This window comes from Salmo trutta, unplaced genomic scaffold (assembly GCF_901001165.1).
Source record: "Salmo trutta unplaced genomic scaffold, fSalTru1.1, whole genome shotgun sequence".
NCBI classification, from domain to species: Eukaryota; Metazoa; Chordata; class Actinopteri; order Salmoniformes; family Salmonidae; genus Salmo; species Salmo trutta.
In genome coordinates this window covers 459,600-483,408 of record NW_021822384.1, presented here as the reverse complement: position 1 = coordinate 483,408, position 23,809 = coordinate 459,600, and the positions used below count along the sequence as shown (strand labels likewise).

The 23,809-nt window shown below is 48.0% G+C and overlaps 1 protein-coding gene across 1 annotated transcript in view; it reads right to left on the bottom strand.

The window, feature by feature from the left end:
- The window catches only part of LOC115182046 (carboxypeptidase M-like), a 73,944-nt gene that overhangs the window by 29,751 nt on the left and 20,384 nt on the right, over positions 1-23,809 (bottom strand). Inside the window, exons 3-4 of the mRNA XM_029743687.1 lie at positions 19,301-19,398; positions 4,212-4,381 (exon numbers count right to left, since the gene is read on the bottom strand). Coding sequence (XP_029599547.1) covers positions 4,212-4,381; positions 19,301-19,398 — 268 coding nt within the window. The remainder of the gene's footprint in view (positions 1-4,211; positions 4,382-19,300; positions 19,399-23,809) is intronic.

Genomic DNA, 23,809 nt, shown 5'->3' with positions numbered 1-23,809 from the left:
TACATTCTCTCAACCAGCTTCATACCACACCCTCTCGTGCCTTATTGCTTAGATCTATATGCATGCCAGTGTGGGTATGTGTAGAGTCTCTTGAAACAATCTATTCCTAGGGACTTCCTGCCACTTCCAAGAACCACAACCTCATCAAGAGGCCCGTGTGTGTGTGTGTGTGTGTGTGTGTGTGTGTGTGTGTGTAGGCTAAAGGAGAAGTTCAGAAATGGTCCCATTTCCTCCTATGAGGCTGCACTCCAAAGACTCTCCAGTTGAACAATGCTAATTACAGAGATGGAGTCAAGACCGGACCTACGTCCCAAAACGCCACCCTATTCCCTATGTAGTATACTACTTTTGACCAGGGTCCATAGGGAATAGGGTGCCATTTTGGACCTAAACCAGAACATTCCAGGCCCATCTCTGGCTAATTGGAGACTTCAGGAAGTCTTCCTGTTTCCAGCCAGTCAAATAAAAGACTGAAGGCCAGTATTGTGGTTGTGAGGCTGTGTTACTGCCTCTGTATTTACGGTAAACATGAGTGACAGCAAAGTGCCGGGTACAGGCAGAGTGAAATGTACAAATGGATCACTTCTATTGGGTCTTCTAAATAACCACCAAACAGGTCAGTGCAGACAGATGTCAGATCTACCACCAAACAGGTCAGTGCAGACAGATATTAGATCTACCACCAAACAGGTCAGTGCAGACAGATATTACATTTTCCACCAAACAGGTCAGTGCAGACAGATATTAAATCTACCACCAAACAGGTCAGTGCAGACAGATATTTACCACCACCAAACAGGTCAGTGCAGACAGATATTTACCACCACCAAACAGGTCAGTGCAGACGGATCTTTACCACCAAACAGGTCAGTGCAGACAGATATTTACCACCAAACAGGTCAGTGCAGACAGATATTTACCACCACCAAACAGGTTGTGTTCAATGCCAGTGGTTTCAGTTAAACTGGTGACCACTGATCTATCATATTACAACAAAAACATGGAGTCATTTAATTCCAGGAAGTCGTTGCTGTCATCTCTTCCAGTCACTAAAACTTTGGAAACCCAACTTGTTGCGTTATTGTATTGTTGCTTAATAATATTTTGTTCCCCGGCCAGGAGACGTCTCTGTTGTTCTAAGAACCATTCCCTGTTTAAAGTTGTTATGGTGACGAGTAGGGGAGAGTTTTTTCCACTGTTTGGGGCTGGGATGACTGTGTCAGAGTGTGTGGGTGTCAGTGTCCTGTCCCATCCGGGGAGGAATCCACTTCCATGGAATGGGAATAACATCTGTGTGAGTCGATGTGAGTGTGTCACTGTTTGGGGCTGGGTGTGTGTGTGTCCTGTCCCATCCGGGGGGGGAGGAATCCACTGCCAGGGAATGGGATCTGTGTGTGTGTGTGTGTGTCCTGTCCCATCCGGGGAGGGGAGGAATCCACTGCCAGGGAATGGGATCTGTGTGTGTGTGTGTGTGTGTGTCCTGTCCCATCCGGGGGGGAATCCACTGCCAGTGAATGGGATCTGTGTCTGTGTGTGTGTGTGTGTGTGTCCTGTCCCATCCGGGGGGGAATCCACTGCCAGTGAATGGGATCTGTGTATGCGTGTGTGTAAATGCAAGTGTGTGTGAGTGAAAGAGAGTGTGTGTGAGTGTGTGTGTCAGAGAGAAGAGAGACAGAGCGAGAGAGAGTCTGTTTTCAGGCCGTGGCTTCCTGCCACTCGCCCACATCAGAGTGTTGTGGGTGAGCGCTGTAGAGGTGTTGTGTCTACAAACATCTCAGATAAAACTCCAGGATCTGTTAATGGGTGTGACTGTCACTGCCTCCCTCCCAAACGGAACCATATTCCCTATGTAGCGGGTCAACGGAACCCCATTCCCTATGTAGCGGGCCAACGGAACCCCATTCCCTATGTAGCGGGCCAATGGAACCCCATTCCCTATGTAGCGGGCCAATGGAACCCCATTCCCTATGTAGCGGGCCAATGGAACCCCATTCCCTATGTAGCGGGCCAACGGAACCCCATTCCCCATGTAGCGGGCCAACGGAACCCCATTCCCTATGTAGCGGGCCAACGGAACCCCATTCCCTATGTAGCGGGCCAACGGAACCCCATTCCCCATGTAGCGGGCCAACGGAACCCCATTCCCCATGTAGCGGGCCAACGGAACCCCATTCCCCATGTAGCGGGCCAACGGAACCCCATTCCCCATGTAGCGGGCCAACGGAACCCCATTCCCCATGTAGCGGGCCAACGGAACCCCATTCCCCATGTAGCGGGCCAACGGAACCCCATTCCCCATGTAGCGGGCCAACGGAACCCCATTCCCCATGTAGCGGGCCAACGGAACCCCATTCCCTATGTAGCGGGCCAACGGAACCCCATTCCCTATGTAGCGGGCCAACGGAACCCCATTCCCTATGTAGCGGGCCAACGGAACCCCATTCCCTATGTAGCGGGCCAACGGAACCCCATTCCCTATGTAGCGGGCCAACGGAACCCCATTCCCTATGTAGCGGGCCAACGAAACCCTATTCCCTATGTAGCACTTTTACCCAGGGACCATTTGGGATGTACACTTACACTGCCTTAGCTGATGACTCACTGGGGTCTCAGTAACCATTCTGCTGTTTACATCCTGAACCATCCTACAGCCGATGACTCACTGGGGTCTCAGTAACCATTCTGCTGTTTACACCCTGAACCATCCTACAGCCGATGACTCACTGGGGTCTCAGTAACCATTCTGCTGTTTACACCCTGAACCATCCTACAGCCGATGACTCACTGGGGTCTCAGTAACCATTCTGCTGTTTACACCCTGAACCATCCTACAGCCGATGACTCACTGGGGTCTCAGTAACCATTCTGCTGTTTACACCCTGAACCATCCTACAGCTGATGACTCACTGGGGTCTCAGTAACCATTCTGCTGTTTACACCCTGAACCATCCTACAGCTGTTATGTTCTGGTCTACTGAGCAACACAACAAGCCAGACCTGCATCCATCCACTTATCCATCCAGCCAGCCAGCCACTCCATCCATCCAGCCAGCCAGCCAGCCAGCCACTCCATCCATCCATCCATCCAGCCAGCCACTCCATCCAGCCAGCCACTCCATCCATCCATCCAGCCAGCCACTCCATCCATCCATCCAGCCAGCCACTCCAGCCAGCCAGCCAGCCAGCCACTCCATCCAGCCAGCCAGCCAGCCAGCCACTCCATCCATCCAGCCAGCCAGCCAGCCACTCCATCCATCCAGCCAGCCACTCCATCCATCCATCCATCCAGCCAGCCAGCCAGCCACTCCATCCAGCCAGCCAGCCAGCCAGCCAGGCACTACATCCAGCCACTCCATCCATCCAGCCAGCCAGCCAGACAGCCAGCCACTCCATCCAGCCAGCCACTCCATCCAGCCAGCCACTCCATCCAGCCAGCCAGCCAGCCACTCCATCCAGCCAGCCAGCCACTCCATCCAGCCACTACATCCAGCCAGCCAGCCACTCCATCCAGCCAGCCACTCCATCCAGCCAGCCAGCCACACCATCCAGCCAGCCACTCCATCCATCCAGCCAATAATCCTCTTAAGTCTCACTGCCACAACTCTACTCAGACACAGTAGAACTACATTTAAAGGGGCAATCTGGGATTTGAAAACAACAGAGTGTCCACCCCGCCACTTGCTTAGGTAAACAGCTGTGGGATGGGTCTGGAAAAATGTAACCACTGTTAAATCCATGGACAGAGCTATAGATGCTGACTGACCATCTAGGAGATCAACATGATACTCTGAAACAGACACTGAGGCACTTTGTCTGGAAAGGTTAGTGGCATCACATAGTAGGATGGTGAGATCAACTACTCACTCACACCAAAACACATTGGAAAGTTCTACAACAACACAAGTCAGACTGGACCAAGGCTGTGAGTTGATTTTGAAGTTACTGTACAGCGTCAGAAGGGACAGATTGATCTTATTGACTTTAAGACACAACCCATGATGTTCCTCCAGCCACGGTGACTAAGACACAACCCATGATGTTCCTCCAGCCACGGTGACTGTAAGACACAACCCATGATGTTCCTCCAGCCACGGTGACTAAGACACAACCCATGATGTTCCTCCAGCCACGGTGACTAAGACACAACCCATGATGTTCCTCCAGCCACGGTGACTGTAAGACACAACCCATGATGTCCCTCACTATCTCACCTCCCCTGGGAGTACATGCAGTCTCTGCTGGAGGACTCGAAGCCGTCTGGGTTCATGGAAACCAGGATGTGGACGCGGGTGCTGTTCAGGAGGCGGGTCACCAGCGGGTCGCTAAGGTAACCACGGGTCAGGTGATCGATCAGCTGGAGCAGGAGAACTCTGCCCACCACCTAAAAAGAGATGCATTGATGCAGTTACAACCATAGAGATCCTATTAACATACTAGAGGGCCATGTCATAAACCCTCAAAGTTCCAGAACGGGAAGAAAATAAAAGGCATGCGATATCGGAAATTCTATAATAGAATTATAGTCAACCTAAAATATTGTCATACTTATAAATACATTTTATACAGGTTTTATACCAATTGTCTGTATAGTTAGTCTATAAAATATATGTAAACAGACCATGAACGTAGACAATCTGACCTTTAATGCTGTCATAAGACTCTAGTATTCTAATTCTTAATTCAATGGTTACAACAGTGTGTTAGATACTGGTATACTTTATGCTGTCTCAGAAAATGTAGTCAACGAACCCTAGACACACTACCCCCCCCCCCCCCCCCCACACACTACTGGTGAACCCCCCATTCTACTGTCTGAGAAATGTAGGCTCTTATAAACCCTTGAGACCCCACCATCCATCCCTCCCACCATCCGCCCCTCGGATTGGATCTTAGCATGACTAATCCTTGTTGACCTTAAGACCAGCACGTACAGTATTTCCATTTAGTCTGAGATTGATCAAATCTGCCCTCTCAAATGATCTGCTACTTACTAAGCAACCAGCTTACTAAGCAACCAGCTAATCCTCTACATGGTTAATGTGGTCCTGCTGTTAACCAACCAGCTAAACTAATCCTCTACATGGTTAATGTGGTCCTGCTGTTAACCAACCAGCTAAACTAATCCTCTACATGGTTAATGTGGTCCTGCTGTTATCCAACCAGCTAAACTAATCCTCTACATGGTTAATGTGGTCCTGCTGTTAACCAACCAGCTAAACTAATCCTCTACATGGTTAATGTGGTCCTGCTGTTAACCAACCAGCTAAACTAATCCTCTACATGGTCAATGTGGTCCTGCTGTTAACCAACCAGCTAAACTAATCCTCTACATGGTTAATGTGGTCCTGATGTTAACCAACCAGCTAAACTAATCCTCTACATGGTTAATGTGGTCCTGCTGTTAACCAACCAGCTAAACTAATCCTCTACATGGTTAATGTGGTCCCGCTGTTAACCAACCAGCTAAACTAATCCTCTACATGGTTAATGTGGTCCCGCTGTTAACCAACCAGCTAAACTAATCCTCTACATGGTTAATGTGGTCCCGCTGTTAACCAACCAGCTAAACTAATCCTCTACATGGTTAATGTGGTCCCGCTGTTAACCAACCAGCTAAACTAATCCTCTACATGGTTAATGTGGTCCCGCTGTTAACCAACCAGCTAAACTAACCCTCTACATGGTTAATGAGGTCCCGCTGTTAACCGACCAGCTAAACTAATCCTCTACCTGGTGAATGTGGTCCCGCTGTTAACCAACCAGCTAAACCTCTACATGGTTAATGTGGTCCTGCTGTTAACCAACCAGCTAAACTAATCCTCTACATGGTTAATGTGGTCCTGCTGTTAACCAACCAGCTAAACTAACCCTCTACATGGTTAATGTGGTCCTGCTGTTAACCAACCAGCTAAACTAATCCTCTACATGGTTAATGTGGTCCCGCTGTTAACCAACCAGCTAAACTAACCCTCTACATGGTTAATGTGGTCCTGCTGTTATCCAACCAGCTAAACTAATCCTCTACATGGTTAATGTGGTCCTGCTGTTAACCAACCAGCTAAACTAATCCTCTACATGGTTAATGTGGTCCTGCTGTTAACCAACCAGCTAAACTAATCCTCTACATGGTTAATGTGGTCCTGCTGTTATCCAACCAGCTAAACTAATCCTCTACAGACTAGTACCACCTCACCACCCCAGCCATACTAACCAGACTAGTACCACCTCACCACCCCAGCCATACTAACCAGACTAGTACCACCTCACCACCCCAGCCATACTAACCAGACTAGTACCACCTCAGTCATACTAACCAGACTAGTACCACCTCACCACCCCAGCCATACTAACCAGACTAGTACCACCTCACCACCCCAGCCATACTAACCAGACTAGTACCACCTCACCACCCCAGCCATACTAACCAGACTAGTACCACCTCACCACCCCAGCCATACTAACCAGACTAGTACCACCTCACCACCCCAGCCATACTAACCAGACTAGTACCACCTCACCACCCCAGCCATACTAACCAGACTAGTACCATCTCACCACCCCAGCCATACTAACCAGACTAGTACCACCTCACCACCCCAGCCATACTAACCAGACTAGTACCACCTCACCACCCCAGCCATACTAACCAGACTAGTACCACCTCAGTCATACTAACCAGACTAGTACCACCTCACCACCCCAGCCATACTAACCAGACTAGTACCACCTCACCACCCCAGCCATACTAACCAGACTAGTACCACCTCACCACCCCAGTCATACTAACCAGACTAGTACCACCTTACCACCCCAGCCATACTAACCAGACTAGTACCACCTCACCACCCCAGTCATACTAACCAGACTAGTACCACCTCACCACCCCAGCCATACTAACCAGACTAGTACCACCTCACCACCCCAGCCATACTAACCAGACTAGTACCACCTCACCACCCCAGCCATACTAACCAGACTAGTACCATCTCACCACCCCAGCCATACTAACCAGACTAGTACCACCTCACCACCCCAGCCATACTAACCAGACTAGTACGCCACCACCCCAGTCATACTAACCAGACTAGTACCACCTCACCACCCCAGCCATACTAACCAGACTAGTACCACCTCACCACCCCAGCCATACTAACCAGACTAGTACCACCTCACCACCCCAGCCATACTAACCAGACTAGTACCACCTCACCACCCCAGTCATACTAACCAGACTAGTACCATCTCACCACCCCAGCCATACTAACCAGACTAGTACCACCTCACCACCCCAGCCACACTAACCAGACTAGTACGCCACCACCCCAGTCATACTAACCAGACTAGTACCACCTCACCACCCCAGCCATACTAACCAGACTAGTACCACCTCACCACCCCAGTCATACTAACCAGACTAGTACACCTCACCACTCAGACTGGTCGTAACTTTCTTTAAGAAACACACAGCTTAATAAGATTGGTCTAGAACCCTCCCTCCAGATCGGTCTAGAACCCTCCCTCCAGATCGGTCTAGAACCATCCCTCCAGATCGGTCTAGAACCCTCCCCCCAGATCGGTCTAGAACCATCCCTCCAGATCGGTCTAGAACCATCCATCTCTGCCAAGCCCACACGTTTTACACCAGAAAAGAGAGACAGAGTACAGTTCCAATCATAGGGTGCAGTTTGTTCTATATCATTAGCATAATTGCCATAGATGCAGTAAACCATCATTAGTGCAATAGACAGTTTAAGGAGCCTCAGAGAGTCAACTGTAGTTAGAACTGTGACAGAGCCTCATTCCTGACAACATATTTCAACTGTTCAAGCCCTCAAGATAGATGGGGCAAACTTCATAAACAGAGAAACAGGGTGTACTGGACTGTGATATAATAGTGTAACATGCATGATGAGAGCCAAGAGAAACTCATTAGAAGACAGCTGAGATGTGAATAGTTTGGTTCAGTCTCAGGTGAGGCATTGGATCAAGGTTAAAATGCCACGATACAAGTTGTTCTTGATTTGCTAAAACATTGTGGATGGAACACCATTACTGGAAGTACTGCATGTGTGATTGAAGCCGAGTCATCATCGTTTTAGAGGGTTTCGTTCGCCAAGTCCCAAAAAACATGTCAGTTTGGGGGCAGTGTCACCTGTTTTGAAGAGGCTGAATAACATTTGAAGAAAGGAGCACGATTCATTTCTTTCATTTCTACTCAATCTGCCGAGGAGAAGGAAAGTAGTTCACCTACTGGTCCAAAGATCAACACACAGAAAGGTTAACTCCCGTTAGTAATGATTGTCACAAATAGAAAACGTTGGCCAGAACTCCAGAGCTTCTAGAACTAGAATCAGGAGAGCCAACGGAATTCAGATGGTTCCATCCCTAAGCTCCAGCACATTGTAGTTCCATTGTGTCTCAGTCCACTGAGCACTGTGGTATTCTAGAATGCTCCATTCTATTCAGGCTACAACAGTGGAGCACGGCTAGCCCTGAGGCCTAGTCTTCTGAATGGACAGTCAGAGAGAAAATGAATGAATGTGTGTGTGTGTGTGTGTGTGTGTGTGTGTGTGTGTGTGTGTGTGTGTGTGTACCCCTCAGAGCAGCAGAACATGTCCTGTATGCCCCCAGGTGAAGTAGAGGCACTGTGACATCGCCGTGACATCGCTCTGCTACATCCCAGCTGGGGGGAAATGAGAGGAAAGGCCCCCTCATCTGGTGTGTGTGTGTGTGTGTCATCTGGTATCGCTTAACCATGTCCATTCAGCTTAGAGGAGGGAGCTACAGTAGTATTGCATCCAAAATAGCATCCTATTCCCTCTACAGGGCACTACTTTAGAGTAGAGCCCAGGGTCCTGGTCAGTAGTGCCCTACATAGTGGATAGGGTGCTATTTGGGACGAACCTTAAGGCTGCTCCTGGGGACTGACTACTGATCCATGCTGGGATGTGGAAGTCTATTTACAGTGAAGCCTGGAGGGGATGGATGAGGGGGGTTTAGTGCTGGCCCAGTCAGATAGGAGTAATGCTGGCTCAGTCAGATAGGAGTAATGCTGGCCCTGTCAGATAACAGCAGGAGTAATGCTGGCCCAGTCAGATAGGAGTAGTGCTGGCCCTGTCAGATAACAGCAGGAGTAATGCTGGCCCTGTCAGATAGGAGTAATGCTGGCCCTGTCAGATAGCAGCAGCAGTAGTGCTGGCCCAGTCAGATAGGAGTAGTGCTGGCCCAGTCAGATAGCAGCAGGAGTAGTGCTGGCCCAGTCAGATAGCAGCAGGAGTAGTGCTGGCCCAGTCAGATAGCAGCAGGAGTAGTGCTGGCCCTGTCTGATAGGAGTAATGCTGGCCCAGTCAGATAGCAGCAGGAGTAATGCTGGCCCAGTCAGATAGGAGTAATGCTGGCCCAGTCAGATAGCAGTAGGAGTAATGCTGGCCCAGTCAGATAACAGCAGGAGTAGTGCTGGCCCTGTCAGATAACAGCAGGAGTAGTGCTGGCCCAGTCTGATAGGAGTAATGCTGGCCCAGTCAGATAACAGCAGGAGTAATGCTGGCCCAGTCAGATAACAGCAGGAGTAGTGCTGGCCCAGTCTGATAGGAGTAATGCTGGCCCAGTCAGATAACAGCATGAGTAATGCTGGCCCAGTCAGATAGCAGCAGGAGTAGTGCTGGCCCAGTCAGATAGGAGTAATGCTGGCCCAGTCAGATAGCAGCAGGAGTAGTGCTGGCCCAGTCAGATAGAAGTAATGCTGGCCCAGTCAGATAGCAGCAGGAGTAATGCTGGCCCAGTCAGATAGCAGCAGGAGTAGTGCTGGCCCAGTCAGATAGCAGCAGGAGTAGTGCTGGCCCTGTCAGATAGCAGCAGGAGTAATGCTGGCCCAGTCAGATAGCAGCAGGAGTAATGCTGGCCCAGTCAGATAGCAGCAGGAGTAGTGCTGGCCCTGTCAGATAGCAGCAGGAGTAGTGCTGGCCCTGTCAGATAGCAGCAGTAATGCTGGCCCAGTCAGATAGCAGCAGGAGTAGTGCTGGCGAGTAGTGCTGGCCCTGTGAGATAGCAGCAGCAGAAGTGCTGGCCCTGTCAGATAGGAGTAATGCTGGCCCTGTCAGATAGGAGTAATGCTGGCCCTGTCAGATAGCAGCAGCAGTAGTGCTGGCCCAGTCAGATAGCAGCAGCAGTAGTGCTGGCCCTGTCAGATAGGAGTAATGCTGGCCCTGTCAGATAGCAGCAGGAGTAATGCTGGCCCTGTCAGATAGCAGCAGTAGTGCTGGCCCTGTCAGATAGGAGTAATGCTGGCCCAGTCAGATAAGAGTAATGCTGGCCCAGTCAGATAGCAGCAGGAGTAATGCTGGCCCTGTCAGATAGGAGTAGTGCTGGCCCTGTCAGATAGGAGTAATGCTGGCCCTGTCAGATAGCAGCAGCAGTAGTGCTGGCCCAGTCAGATAGCAGCAGGAGTAATGCTGGCCCAGTCAGATAGCAGCAGGAGTAGTGCTGGCCCAGTCAGATAGCAGCAGGAGTAGTGCTGGCCCTGTCAGATAGCAGCAGGAGTAATGCTGGCCCAGTCAGATAGCAGCAGGAGTAGTGCTGGCCCTGTCAGATAGCAGCAGGAGTAGTGCTGGCCCTGTCAGATAGCAGCAGTAATGCTGGCCCAGTCAGATAGCAGCAGGAGTAGTGCTGGCGAGTAGTGCTGGCCCTGTGAGATAGCAGCAGCAGAAGTGCTGGCCCTGTCAGATAGGAGTAATGCTGGCCCTGTCAGATAGCAGCAGCAGTAGTGCTGGCCCAGTCAGATAGCAGCAGCAGTAGTGCTGGCCCTGTCAGATAGGAGTAATGCTGGCCCTGTCAGATAGCAGCAGGAGTAATGCTGGCCCTGTCAGATAGCAGCAGTAGTGCTGGCCCTGTCAGATAGGAGTAATGCTGGCCCAGTCAGATAAGAGTAATGCTGGCCCAGTCAGATAGCAGCAGGAGTAATGCTGGCCCTGTCAGATAGCAGCAGGAGTAATGCTGGCCCAGTCAGATAGCAGCAGGAGTAATGCTGGCCCTGTCAGATAGCAGCAGGAGTAATGCTGGCCCTGTCAGATAGCAGCAGCAGTAGTGCTGGCCCAGTCAGATAGCAGCAGCAGTAATGTTGGCCCTGTCAGATAGGAGTAATGCTGGCCCTGTCAGATAGGAGTAATGCTGGCCCTGTCAGATATGTGCACAGTGCTGTTAGTTAATAAATGTATGTTTTTGTAGTGCAGCTGGCAGGTGTACAACAGTGGACTCTAGAAACAGAAGCATGCCCTCCACCCCTCCCCTAAACTGTTGACAGCCCTAGGGTGGCTAACCACCCCTCCCCTAAACTGTTGACAGCCCTAGGGTGGCTAACCACCCCTCCCCTAAACTGTTGACAGCCCTAGGGTGGCTCTAACCACCCCTCCCCTAAACTGTTGACAGCCCTAGGGTGGCTAACCACCCCTCCCCTAAACTGTTGACAGCCCTAGGGTGGCTCTAACCACCCCTCCCCTAAACTGTTGACAGCCCTAGGGTGGCTCTAACATCAGGGTTCAGAACCACCTCTGGCACAGCCACGCTCCTCATAAAACCATCAGAAATCAAACGAAGCAGCGCCGACTCGCCTCATAAAGTTGCAAAGTTGAGAGAGTAAAAATAGAAATACTACTACTGAGAGAGAGAATATTCACAACAGTCCTTGCTAACAGCTTGTTCTAACAGCCGTGTTTTTCCCTCAGCCAGACGTGAAGCCACATAATTTAAGATGGAAGTGGAAAAAGAAGCCGTCGGTCACAGTGTGCTAGCTGTGTCTACTGGCGTTATGCGTCCCAAATAGCACCCTATTCCCCATATAGTGCACTACTTTTGATAGGGATCTGGTAAAAAACAAAATAGTGCACTATAAAAGAGAAATAGGGTGCCATTTGTTCTAGGTTTAGGGTTTAGTTCTAGGCCCTCTCCTCTTCTCTCTATAAACCAAGTCACTCTGCTCCCTCATATCCTCACATGATCTCTCCTATCACTGCTATGCGGATGACACTCTTCTCCTTCCGACACCCAGGTGGCGACACGCATCTCCGCGTACCTGGCAGACATCTCAGCTTGGACGTCGGCCCACTACCTCAAGCTCAACAAGACGGAGCTGCTCTTCCTCCCGGGGAAGGCCTGCCCGCTCCAAGACCTCTCCATCCCGGTTGACAACTCCACGGTGTCCCCCTCCCAGAGTGTAAAGAACCTTGGCGTGACCCTGGACAACAGCCAGTCAACCTCTGCAAACATCAAAACAGCGACTCCCTACTTCAGGTTCATTCTCTACAACATCTGTAGAGTACGACCCTTCTTCCACCACTAGCTGTCTTGGGGCCTCTCAGTCTACTACTACCACCACCACCACAAGCTGTCTTGGGGCCTCTCAGTCTACCACCACCACCACTAGCTGTCTTGGGGCCTCTCAGTCTACTACTACCACCACTAGCTGTCTTGGGGCCTCTCAGTCTACCACCACCACCACAAGCTGTCTTGGGGCCTCTCAGTCTCCTACTACCACCACTAGCTGTCTTGGGGCATCTCAGTCTACCACCACCACTAGCTGTCTTGGGGCATCTCAGTCTACCACCACCACCACTAGCTGTCTTGGGGCATCTCAGTCTACTACTACCACCACTAGCTGTCTTGGGGCATCTCAGTCTACCACCACCACCACTAGCTGTCTTGGGGCCTCTCAGTCTACCACCACCACCACTAGCTGTCTTGGGGCCTCTCAGTCTACTACCTCCACCACCATTAGCTGTCTTGGGGCCTCTCAGTCTGAGTCATTGTGCCGTTAGCTATCTTAGGGCCTTTAAGTCTTCTAGCAGCAGACTCCTCAGAGTCACGTCTATTTACAATAAGTCTTATTACCACTTATTGCAAGTCCACACCCTCCATTTTCTCACAAATCCACACCCTCCATTTTCTCACAAGTCCACACCCTCCATTTTCTCACAAGTCCACACCCTCCATTTTCTCACAAGTCCATTCCATCTTACTAAAGTAGGGGTCAACCATTTCTATCTGCAGGTGTCGTGGTGTGGGTGCAGGCTTTTGTCCCAACCAAGCAGTAACACACCTGACCTGATTAAACTAATCAGTCTTAAAGGGAAAAGTCAGATGAACTCGTCGATTTCCAGTATTAAAGAACTTAATGTAGTTTCGCAAGCAAACGCTAACTAAAGCTAGCTAGCAACTGCACTAGCACTAGTTAGCAACTGCACTAGTTAGCAACTGCACTAGTTAGCAACTTCCTTCAAACTACACGCTGAGACAAATTTTATCCACAAGTTCATCTGACTCTGGGGAAAGTAGATAAAGGGCCTCAATGACAAAATCCTGAAATATCCCTTTAATTAAAAGACTAGGATAAGCCAATAATCTGAATCAGGTGTGTTACTGCTGGGCTGGATCAAAAACATACACCCATATTGTCTTTGCGGTTGAAATCGGCCATCACTGTTCTGAAGGAAGCTTCTGACTGGGCGTTCACAGGTGGAACTCCAGGATGGTGCAACAGAGTTAAAACATTCTATTCCCTTCCAACTGACACATTTCAAGATGGTGTCCTTCAAGCTGACAAACAGGAAACATGCCTTTTAAAACCCTTTTCCTGCAATGAAATGACAAAATTGTCCTCTAGACTACCGAGAATGTCATTCATATTTTTTATAATTTCTTTTTTTTTTATATATATATATTTTTTTATATTTCAGTCTTCTGTGATGTACATTAAGTGTAATATTGGGATGCAAACTCAAAATGTAATACATTTCAACTCTATATCTGACATGATACAGGTGACTTCTTCTTTCAGCCCATAACCATGTGTGTGAGGTGAATACTTTAGTTTCAAAGTCGATTTGTTTCAGACTACCCAGAATCACTCTGTGTGACCCTCTCTTTTTACCATTTTCTACATTGTAGAATAATAGTGAAGACATCAAAACTATGCAATAACTCACATAGTTGAGAGGATGCCAAGAATGTGCAAAGCTGTCAAGGCAAAGAGTAGCTACTTTGAAGAATCTGGAATACATTTTGATTAAACAAATCAAAATATATATATTTCTTCCAGATTCTTCAAAGTAGCTACTCTTTGCCTTGACAGCTTTGCACATTCTTGGCATCCTCTCAACTATGTGTGTTATTGCATAGTTTTGATGTCTTCACTATTATTCTACAATGTAGAAAACTGTAAAAATAAAATAAAAACCCTCGAATGAGTAGGTGTGTCCAAACTTTTGACTGGTAGTGTATATAAATTGACCGTAAAAACACATTTTCCTATGGGGACAATGAAGTAAATTATGAACACGTTTTAGTTTTAAAAAACATGATACGTAGTTGTTTATCTTATTACTAATGAAGCCTGTTTGTGTTCATTTACTACAGTAATGCTGAAGAGCAGCTCTCTCTCCATGTGTGTATCTGCTGTGTGTATCTGCTGTGTGTATCTGCTGTGCGTATCTGCTGTGCGTATCTGCTGTGCGTATCTGCTGTGTGTGTGTATCTGCTGTGTGTGTATCTGCTGTGTGTGTATCTGCTGTGTGTGTGTGTGTATCTACTGTGTGTGTGTATCTGCTGTGCGTATCTGCTGTGCGTATCTGCTGTGCGTATCTGCTGTGCGTATATCTGCTGTGCGTATCTGCTGTGTGTGTGTATCTGCTGTGCGTATCTGCTGTGTGTGTGTGTATCTGCTGTGTGTATCTGCTGTGTGTATGTATCTGCTGTGTGTGTGTATCTGCTGTGTGTGTGTATCTGCTGTGTGTGCGTATCTGCTGTGCGTATCTGCTGTGTGTGTATCTGCTGTGTGTGTATCTGCTGTGTGTGTATCTGCTGTGTGTGTATCTGCTGTGTGTGTATCTGCTGTGTGTATCTGCTGTGTGTGTATCTGCTGTGCGTATCTGCTGTGCGTATCTGCTGTGCGTATCTGCTGTGCGTTGGCCGGAGTCTTCTCAACCTCATTTATCTTCATCAGATTTTCCGGTCCGAGAGTAGAGTGGTTTCGCTATCTCCTGCAAAGAGGGATTTATTCAGACCCCTGGAGGAGGAATGGGACTTAGAATGGAGCCCCGGGGGGAAACCAGACAGGAGGAGACCGAGGGAACCAGAGTGGAGGAACGGAGGGCGATAGGAGAAAGACTGGAGATCAAGAAGGGGGAGGAACCAGTGTGAAAAGAGTCCCTCTTCAACCTCCTCCTGCTGGGGTCACAGTCAGCTGCTCCTCCTCTGTGGTCCTCCAGGCCCCAGAACCCTCAGCTTCTACGACTCTTTGTGGTCCCAGCCCCCGCCCTCTTTCCCACAGGCCACGGACACACACACACACACACACACACACACACACACACACACACGTCCCTCCAGACATGACGATGAAACATCTCTATTTAAGGACCTCTCCATCCATCTCCACAGCAGCCCACCCCTGCTTCCACATTTAGCAAGGCCAAAGGAAAGCGGAGGACATGCAAGGCTGAGTTGTTTTTCTTTGATATGAGAGGGAGGCCCCGCCTCTACATTCATTTGATTTCCTGTTTGGTAAAGAAAGAGGAAACCACTGACCAGTACCATCTCTATGTCCTCTCTCCTCTGGGGGGGGCTTTAGTGAACAGTATCATCTCTATGTCCTCTCTCCTCTGGGGGGGGCTTTAGTGAACAGTATCATCTCTATGTCCTCTCTCCTCTGGGGGGGGCTTTAGTGAACAGTATCATCTCCTCTCTTTGTGGGGGGGGGCTTTAGTGAACAGTATCATCTCTTCTCTTTGTGGGGGGGGCTTTAGTGAACAGTATCATCTCTTCTCTTTGTGGGGGGGCTTTAGTGAACAGTATCATCTCTTCTCTTTGTGGGGGGGGGCTTTAGTGAACAGTATCATCTCTTCTCTTTGTGGGGGGGCTTTAGTGAACAGTATCATCTCTTCTCTTTGTGGGGGGGCTTTAGTGAACAGTATCATCTCTTCTCTTTGTGGGGGGGGCTTTAGTGAACAGTATCATCTCTTCTCTTTGTGGGGGGGGGGGCTTTAGTGAACAGTATCATCTCTTCTCTTTGTGGGGGGGCTTTAGTGAACAGTATCATCTCTTCTCTTTGTGGGGGGGGCTTTAGTGAACAGTATCATCTCTCTTTGTGGGGGGGGCTTTAGTGAACAGTATCATCTCTTCTCTTTGTGGGGGGGGCTTTAGTGAACAGTATCATCTCTTCTCTTTGTGGGGGGGGGGGCTTTAGTGAACAGTATCATCTCTTCTCTTTGTGGGGGGGGGCTTTAGTGAACAGTATCATCTCTTCTCTTTGTGGGGGGGGCTTTAGTGAACAGTATCATCTCTTCTCTTTGTGGGGGGGCTTTAGTGAACAGTATCATCTCTTCTCTTTGTGGGGGGGGGGGGCTTTAGTGAACAGTATCATCTCTCTTTGTGGGGGGGCTTTAGTGAACAGTATCATCTCTCTTTGTGGGGGGGCTTTAGTGAACAGTATCATCTCTTCTCTTTGTGGGGGGGGCTTTAGTGAACAGTATCATCTCTTCTCTTTGTGGGGGGGGGGGGCTTTAGTGAACAGTATCATCTCTTTGTGGGGGGGGGCTTTAGTGAACAGTATCATCTCTTTGTGGGGGGGGGGCTTTAGTGAACAGTATCATCTCTTCTCTTTGTGGGGGGGTCTTTAGTGAACAGTATCATCTCTTCTCTTTGTGGGGGGGGGCTTTAGTGAACAGTATCATCTCTTCTCTTTGTGGGGGGGGGGGGGGGGGCTTTAGTGAACAGTATCATCTCTTCTCTTTGTGGGGGGGGGGGGCTTTAGTGAACAGTACCATCTCTATGTCCTCTCTCCTCTGGGGGGGGCTTTAGTGAACAGTATCATCTCTTCTCTTTGTGGGGGGGGGGCTTTAGTGAACAGTATCATCTCTTCTCTTTGTGGGGGGGGGGGGGGCTTTAGTGAACAGTACCATCTCTTCTCTTTGTGGGGGGGGGGGGGCTTTAGTGAACAGTACCATCTCTTCTCTTTGTGGGGGGGGGGGGCTTTAGTGAACAGTACCATCTCTTCTCTTTGTGGGGGGGGGGGGCTTTAGTGAACAGTATCATCTCTTCTCTTTGTGGGGGGGGGGGGCTTTAGTGAACAGTATCATCTCTTCTCTTTGTGGGGGGGGGGGGGCTTTAGTGAACAGTATCATCTCTTCTCTTTGTGGGGGGGGGGGGTGGGGGGCTTTAGTGAACAGTACCATCTCTCCTCTTTGTGGGGGGGCTTTAGTGAACAGTATCATCTCTTCTCTTTGTGGGGGGAGGCTTTAGTGAACAGTATCATCTCCTCTCTTTGTGGGGGGGGGGGGGGCTTTAGTGAACAGTACCATCTCTCCTCTTTGTGGGGGGGGCTTTAGTGAACAGTATCATCTCTTCTCTTTGTGGGGGGGGGCTTTAGTGAACAGTATCTCTTTGTGGGGGGGGCTTTAGTGAACAGTATCATCTCTTCTCTTTGTGGGGGGGGGCTTTAGTGAACAGTATCATCTCTTCTCTTTGTGGGGGGGCTTTAGTGAACAGTATCATCTCTTCTCTTTGTGGGGGGAGGCTTTAGTGAACAGTATCATCTCTTCTCTTTGTGGGGGGGGTTTAGTGAACAGTATCATCTCTTCTCTTTGTGGGGGGGTGGGGGGCTTTAGTGAATAGTACCATCTCTATATCCTCTCTCCTCTTTGTGGGGGGGGCTTTAGTGAACAGTATCATCTCTTCTCTTTGTGGGGGGAGGCTTTAGTGAACAGTATCATCTCTTCTCTTTGTGGGGGGGCTTTAGTGAACAGTATCATCTCTTCTCTTTGTGGGGGGAGGCTTTAGTGAACAGTATCATCTCTTCTCTTTGTGGGGGGGGTTTAGTGAACAGTATCATCTCTTCTCTTTGTGGGGGGGGTGGGGGGCTTTAGTGAATAGTACCATCTCTATATCCTCTCTCCTCTTTGTGGGGGGGGCTTTAGTGAACAGTATCATCTCTTCTCTTTGTGGGGGGAGGCTTTAGTGAACAGTATCATCTCTTCTCTTTGTGGGGGGGCTTTAGTGAACAGTATCATCTCTTCTCTTTGTGGGGGGGCTTTAGTGAACAGTATCATCTCTTCTCTTTGTGGGGGGAGGCTTTAGTGAACAGTATCATCTCTTCTCTTTGTGGGGGGAGGCTTTAGTGAACAGTATCATCTCTTCTCTTTGTGGGGGGGGGCTTTAGTGAACAGTATCATCTCTTTGTGGGGGGGGGCTTTAGTGAACAGTATCATCTCTTTGTGGGGGGGCTTTAGTGAACAGTATCATCTCTTCTCTTTGTGGGGGGGCTTTAGTGAACAGTATCATCTCTTCTCTTTGTGGGGGGGGGCTTTAGTGAACAGTATCTCTTTGTGGGGGGGGCTTTAGTGAACAGTATCATCTCTTCTCTTTGCGGGGGGGGGCTTTAGTGAACAGTATCATCTCTCTTTGTGGGGGGGGGCTTTAGTGAACAGTATCATCTCTTTGTGGGGGGGGCTTTAGTGAACAGTATCATCTCTCTTTGTGGGGGGGGGGCTTTAGTGAACAGTATCATCTCTCTTTGTGGGGGGGGGCTTTAGTGAACATTATCATCTCTTCTCTTTGTGGGGGGGGGTTTAGTGAACATTATCATCTCTTTGTGGGGGGGCTTTAGTGAACAGTATCATCTCTTCTCTTTGTGGGGGGGGGGCTTTAGTGAACAGTATCATCTCTTCTCTTTGTGGGGGGGGCTTTAGTGAACAGTATCATCTCCTCTCTTTATGGGGGGGGCTTTAGTGAACAGTATCATCTCTTCTCTTTGTGGGGGGGCTTTAGTGAACAGTATCATCTCTTCTCTTTGTGGGGGGGGGGGCTTTAGTGAACAGTATCATCTCTTCTCTTTGTGGGGGGGGGGCTTTAGTGAACAGTATCATCTCTCTTTGTGGGGGGGGGGCTTTAGTGAACAGTATCATCTCTCTTTGTGGGTGGGGGCTTTAGTGAACAGTATCATCTCTTCTCTTTGTGGGTGGGGGCTTTAGTGAACAGTATCATCTCTTTGTGGGGGGGCTTTAGTGAACAGTATCATCTCTTCTCTCTGTGAGGGGGGCTTTAGTGAACAGTATCTCTTTGTGGGGGGGGCCTTTAGTGAACAATGTCATCTCTCTTTGTGGGGGGGGGGGGCTTTAGTGAACAGGAATGGTGAAGATGGTTTGGACCTGGATTGGACAGCTGACTAAAAACACATTTGTAAAATGATTTAATGCTACTACACCAAATCTTGTGTGTGTGTGTGTGTGTGTCGGCGCTTCCATGATGAGCTTACCTCGTTTCCATGCATATTCCCAACGTATTTGAATTCAGGAATTCCCATCTGGTGCTCAGACGGATTCTTTCCCAGAATGAGCACCCAGAGGTCTCTCCCTGCCAACAAACAATAGCACCATTATACAGAGGAATCACCAAGATATTTACTTATCAAATTAATTCAACCTTGTGCACCAGTGTGTTCGTGTGACTGCCTGTCTGCCTGATTTTTCCACCAGCCCCAAGAGCAGAACAGAACATTATTCAAATAGTGTTTTAGATTGTGTAGACTGGCACCTGGCAACTCAACGTCAGCTCACAGCCCCCTCTCCTCTCTGCCTCCCCCCTCCGCTCTTCCCCCTCGCCTCAAATAGCATTCAATAGGAAGAGAATGAAACTCCCTCTATCCCAGCTCAACCAATCCAATGCTTTTACATTTTGTGGGATATAGTGAAGGAGTGTACATTTCAGGAGGTAGTATAGATTAGTCCTGTATGAGAGAGACTTCCTGTGTTCCAGTATTTGTCAGAGGGATGTCAGAGCTCTACCACACAACATGTCTGAACCTGCTCCGTGGCCAGTATGTCACCAGTGAGTAATCCTCAAGACTAGCTGGTTCTGGCCGCAGGGTAGAAACTCTGTTCCCCTTTAATCATAACAACTAGAGTAGCAGACTACAGGATAGAAACTCTGTTCCCCTTTCATCATAACTAGAATAGCAGAATACAGGATAGAAACTGTTCCCCTTTCATCATAACTAGAGTAGCAGACTACAGGATAGAAACTCTGTTCCCCTTTCATCATAACTAGAATAGCAGAATACAGGATAGAAACTGTTCCCCTTTCATTATAACTAGAATAGCAGACTACAGGATAGAAACTCTGTTCCCCTTTCATCATAACAACTAGAGTAGCAGACTACAGGATAGAAACTGTTCCCCTTTCATCATAACTAGAGTAGCAGACTACAGGATAGAAACTCTGTTCCCTTTAATCATAACTAGAGTAGCAGACTACAGGATAGAAACTCTGTTCCCCTTTCATCATAACTAGAGTAGCAGACTACAGGATAGAAACTCTGTTCCCCTTTCATTATAACAACTAGAGTAGCAGACTACAGGATAGAAACTCTGTTCCCTTTAATCATAACTAGAGTAGCAGACTACAGGATAGAAACTCTGTTCCCCTTTCATCATAACTAGAGTAGCAGACTACAGGATAGAAACTGTTCCCCTTTCATCATAACTAGAGTAGCAGACTACAGGATAGAAACTCTGTTCCCTTTCATCATAACTAGAGTAGCAGACTACAGGATAGAAACTCTGTTCCCCTTTCATCATAACTAGAGTAGCAGAATACAGGATAGAAACTCTGTTCCCCTTTCATCATAACTAGAGTAGCAGAATACAGGATAGAAACTCTGTTCCCCTTTCATCATAACTATAGTAGCAGACTACAGGATAGAAACTGTTCCCCTTTCATCATAACTAGAGTAGCAGACTACAGGATAGAAACTCTGTTCCCCTTTCATCATAACTATAGTAGCAGACTACAGGATAGAAACTGTTCCCCTTTCATCATAACTAGAGTAGCAGAATACAGGATAGAAACTCTGTTCCCTTTCATCATAACTATAGTAGCAGAATACAGGATAGAAACTGTTCCCTTTTCATCATAACTAGAGTAGCAGACTACAGGATAGAAACTCTGTTCCCTTTAATCATAACTAGAATAGCAGAATACAGGATAGAAACTCTGTTCCCCTTTCATCATAACTAGAGTAGCAGACTACAGGATAGAAACTATTCCCCTTTCATCATAACTAGAGTAGCAGAATACAGGATAGAAACTCTGTTCCCCTTTCATCATAACTAGAGTAGCAGACTACAGGGTAGAAACTCTGTTCCCCTTTCATCATAACTAGAGTAGCAGACTACAGGGTAGAAACTCTGTTCCCCTTTCATTATAACAACTAGAGTAGCAGACTACAGGGTAGAAACTCTGTTCCCCTTTCATTATAACAACTAGAGTAGCAGACTACAGGATAGAAACTCTGTTCCCCTTTCATTATAACAACTAGAGAAGCAGAATACAGGATAGAAACTGTTCCCCTTTCATCATAACAACTAGAGAAGCAGACTACAGGATAGAAACTGTTCCCCTTTCATCATAACTAGAATAGCAGACTATAGGATAGAAACTCTGTTCCCCTTTCATCATAACTAGAGTAGCAGAATACAGGATAGAAACTATTCCCCTTTCATCATAACTAGAGTAGCAGAATACAGGATAGAAACTGTTCCCCTTTCATCATAACTAGAATAGCAGAATACAGGATAGAAACTGTTCCCCTTTCATCATAACTAGAGTAGCAGACTACAGGATAGAAACTCTGTTCCCTTTCATCATAACTAGAGTAGCAGACTACAGGATAGAAACTCTGTTCCCCTTTCATCATAACTAGAGTAGCAGAATACAGGATAGAAACTCTGTTCCCCTTTCATCATAACTAGAGTAGCAGAATACAGGATAGAAACTCTGTTCCCCTTTCATCATAACTATAGTAGCAGACTACAGGATAGAAACTGTTCCCCTTTCATCATAACTAGAGTAGCAGAATACAGGATAGAAACTGTTCCCCTTTCATCATAACTAGAATAGCAGAATACAGGATAGAAACTGTTCCCCTTTCATCATAACTAGAGTAGCAGACTACAGGATAGAAACTCTGTTCCCCTTTCATCATAACTAGAATAGCAGACTACAGGATAGAAACTCTGTTCCCTTTCATCATAACTAGAGTAGCAGACTACAGGATAGAAACTCTGTTCCCCTTTCATCATAACTAGAGTAGCAGACTACAGGGTAGAAACTCTGTTCCCCTTTCATCATAACAACTAGAGAAGCAGACTACAGGATAGAAACTGTTCCCCTTTCATCATAACTAGAATAGCAGACTATAGGATAGAAACTCTGTTCCCCTTTCATCATAACTAGAGTAGCAGAATACAGGATAGAAACTATTCCCCTTTCATCATAACTAGAATAGCAGACTATAGGATAGAAACTCTGTTCCCCTTTCATCATAACTAGAGTAGCAGACTACAGGATAGAAACTCTGTTCCCCTTTCATCATAACTAGAGTAGCAGAATACAGGATAGAAACTATTCCCCTTTCATCATAACTAGAGTAGCAGAATACAGGATAGAAACTGTTCCCCTTTCATCATAACTAGAATAGCAGAATACAGGATAGAAACTGTTCCCCTTTCATCATAACTAGAGTAGCAGACTACAGGATAGAAACTCTGTTCCCCTTTCATCATAACTATAGTAGCAGACTACAGGATAGAAACTGTTCCCCTTTCATCATAACTAGAGTAGCAGAATACAGGATAGAAACTGTTCCCCTTTCATCATAACTAGAGTAGCAGAATACAGGATAGAAACTGTTCCCCTTTCATCATAACTAGAGTAGCAGAATACAGGATAGAAACTCTGTTCCCTTTCATCATAACTAGAGTAGCAGACTACAGGATAGAAACTCTGTTCCCCTTTCATCATAACTAGAGTAGCAGACTACAGGATAGAAATTCTGTTCCCCTTTCATCATAACAACTAGTGGGTTTGTTTACCCTCTAATGGCTCTAAGACAAGTCTATATGGAACCAATTGCTCCACACAATCACACATTTGCATGCAAGCACACCCACCCCTCCACCCACCCCCACTTAAACTTCTGACCAATTATTTCTGAAATGTTGTACATAGAAGCCTGTCATCTCAGCACAGCTGTTTCTGTCCAGGGGCTTAAAGACAAAAACCCTCAAAGTGTCTACAGGCCATAAAGATGCACGGGAGGGGTCAAGTAGGAGGGGGCCAGCAGAGCGGGGAGGGGCAAGAGTGTAGCGGGGCAAGGAGAGCGCCAGGGGGGGCAGTAGAGGAATGATCAGAGAGGGGGTCAGCAGAGGAGCGGGACAAGGAGAGCGCCAGGGAGGGCAGTAGAAGAATGATCAGAGAGGGGGTCAGCAGAGGAGCGGGACAAGGAGAGCGCCAGGGGGGGCAGTAGAGGAATGATCAGAGAGGGGGTCAGCAGAGGAGCGGGACGAGGAGAGCGCCAGGGGGGGCAGTAGAGGAATGATCAGAGAGGGGGGTCAGCAGAGGAGCGGGACGAGGAGAGCGCCAGGGGGGGCAGTAGAGGAATGATCAGAGAGGGGGTCAGCAGAGGAGCGGGACAATCTACGTAACATTGCAAAAATCAGAAACTTTCTGTCCAAAAATGACGCAGAAAAATTAATCCATGCTTTTGTTACTTCTAGGCTCGACTACTGCAATGCTCTACTTTCCGGCTACCCGGATAAAGCACTAAACAAACTTCAGTTAGTGCTAAATACGGCTGCTAGAATCCTGACTAGAACCAAAAAATTTGATCATATTACTCCGGTGCTAGCCTCCCTACACTGGCTTCCTGTTAAGGCAAGGGCTGATTTCAAGGTTTTACTGCTAACCTACAAAGCATTACATGGGC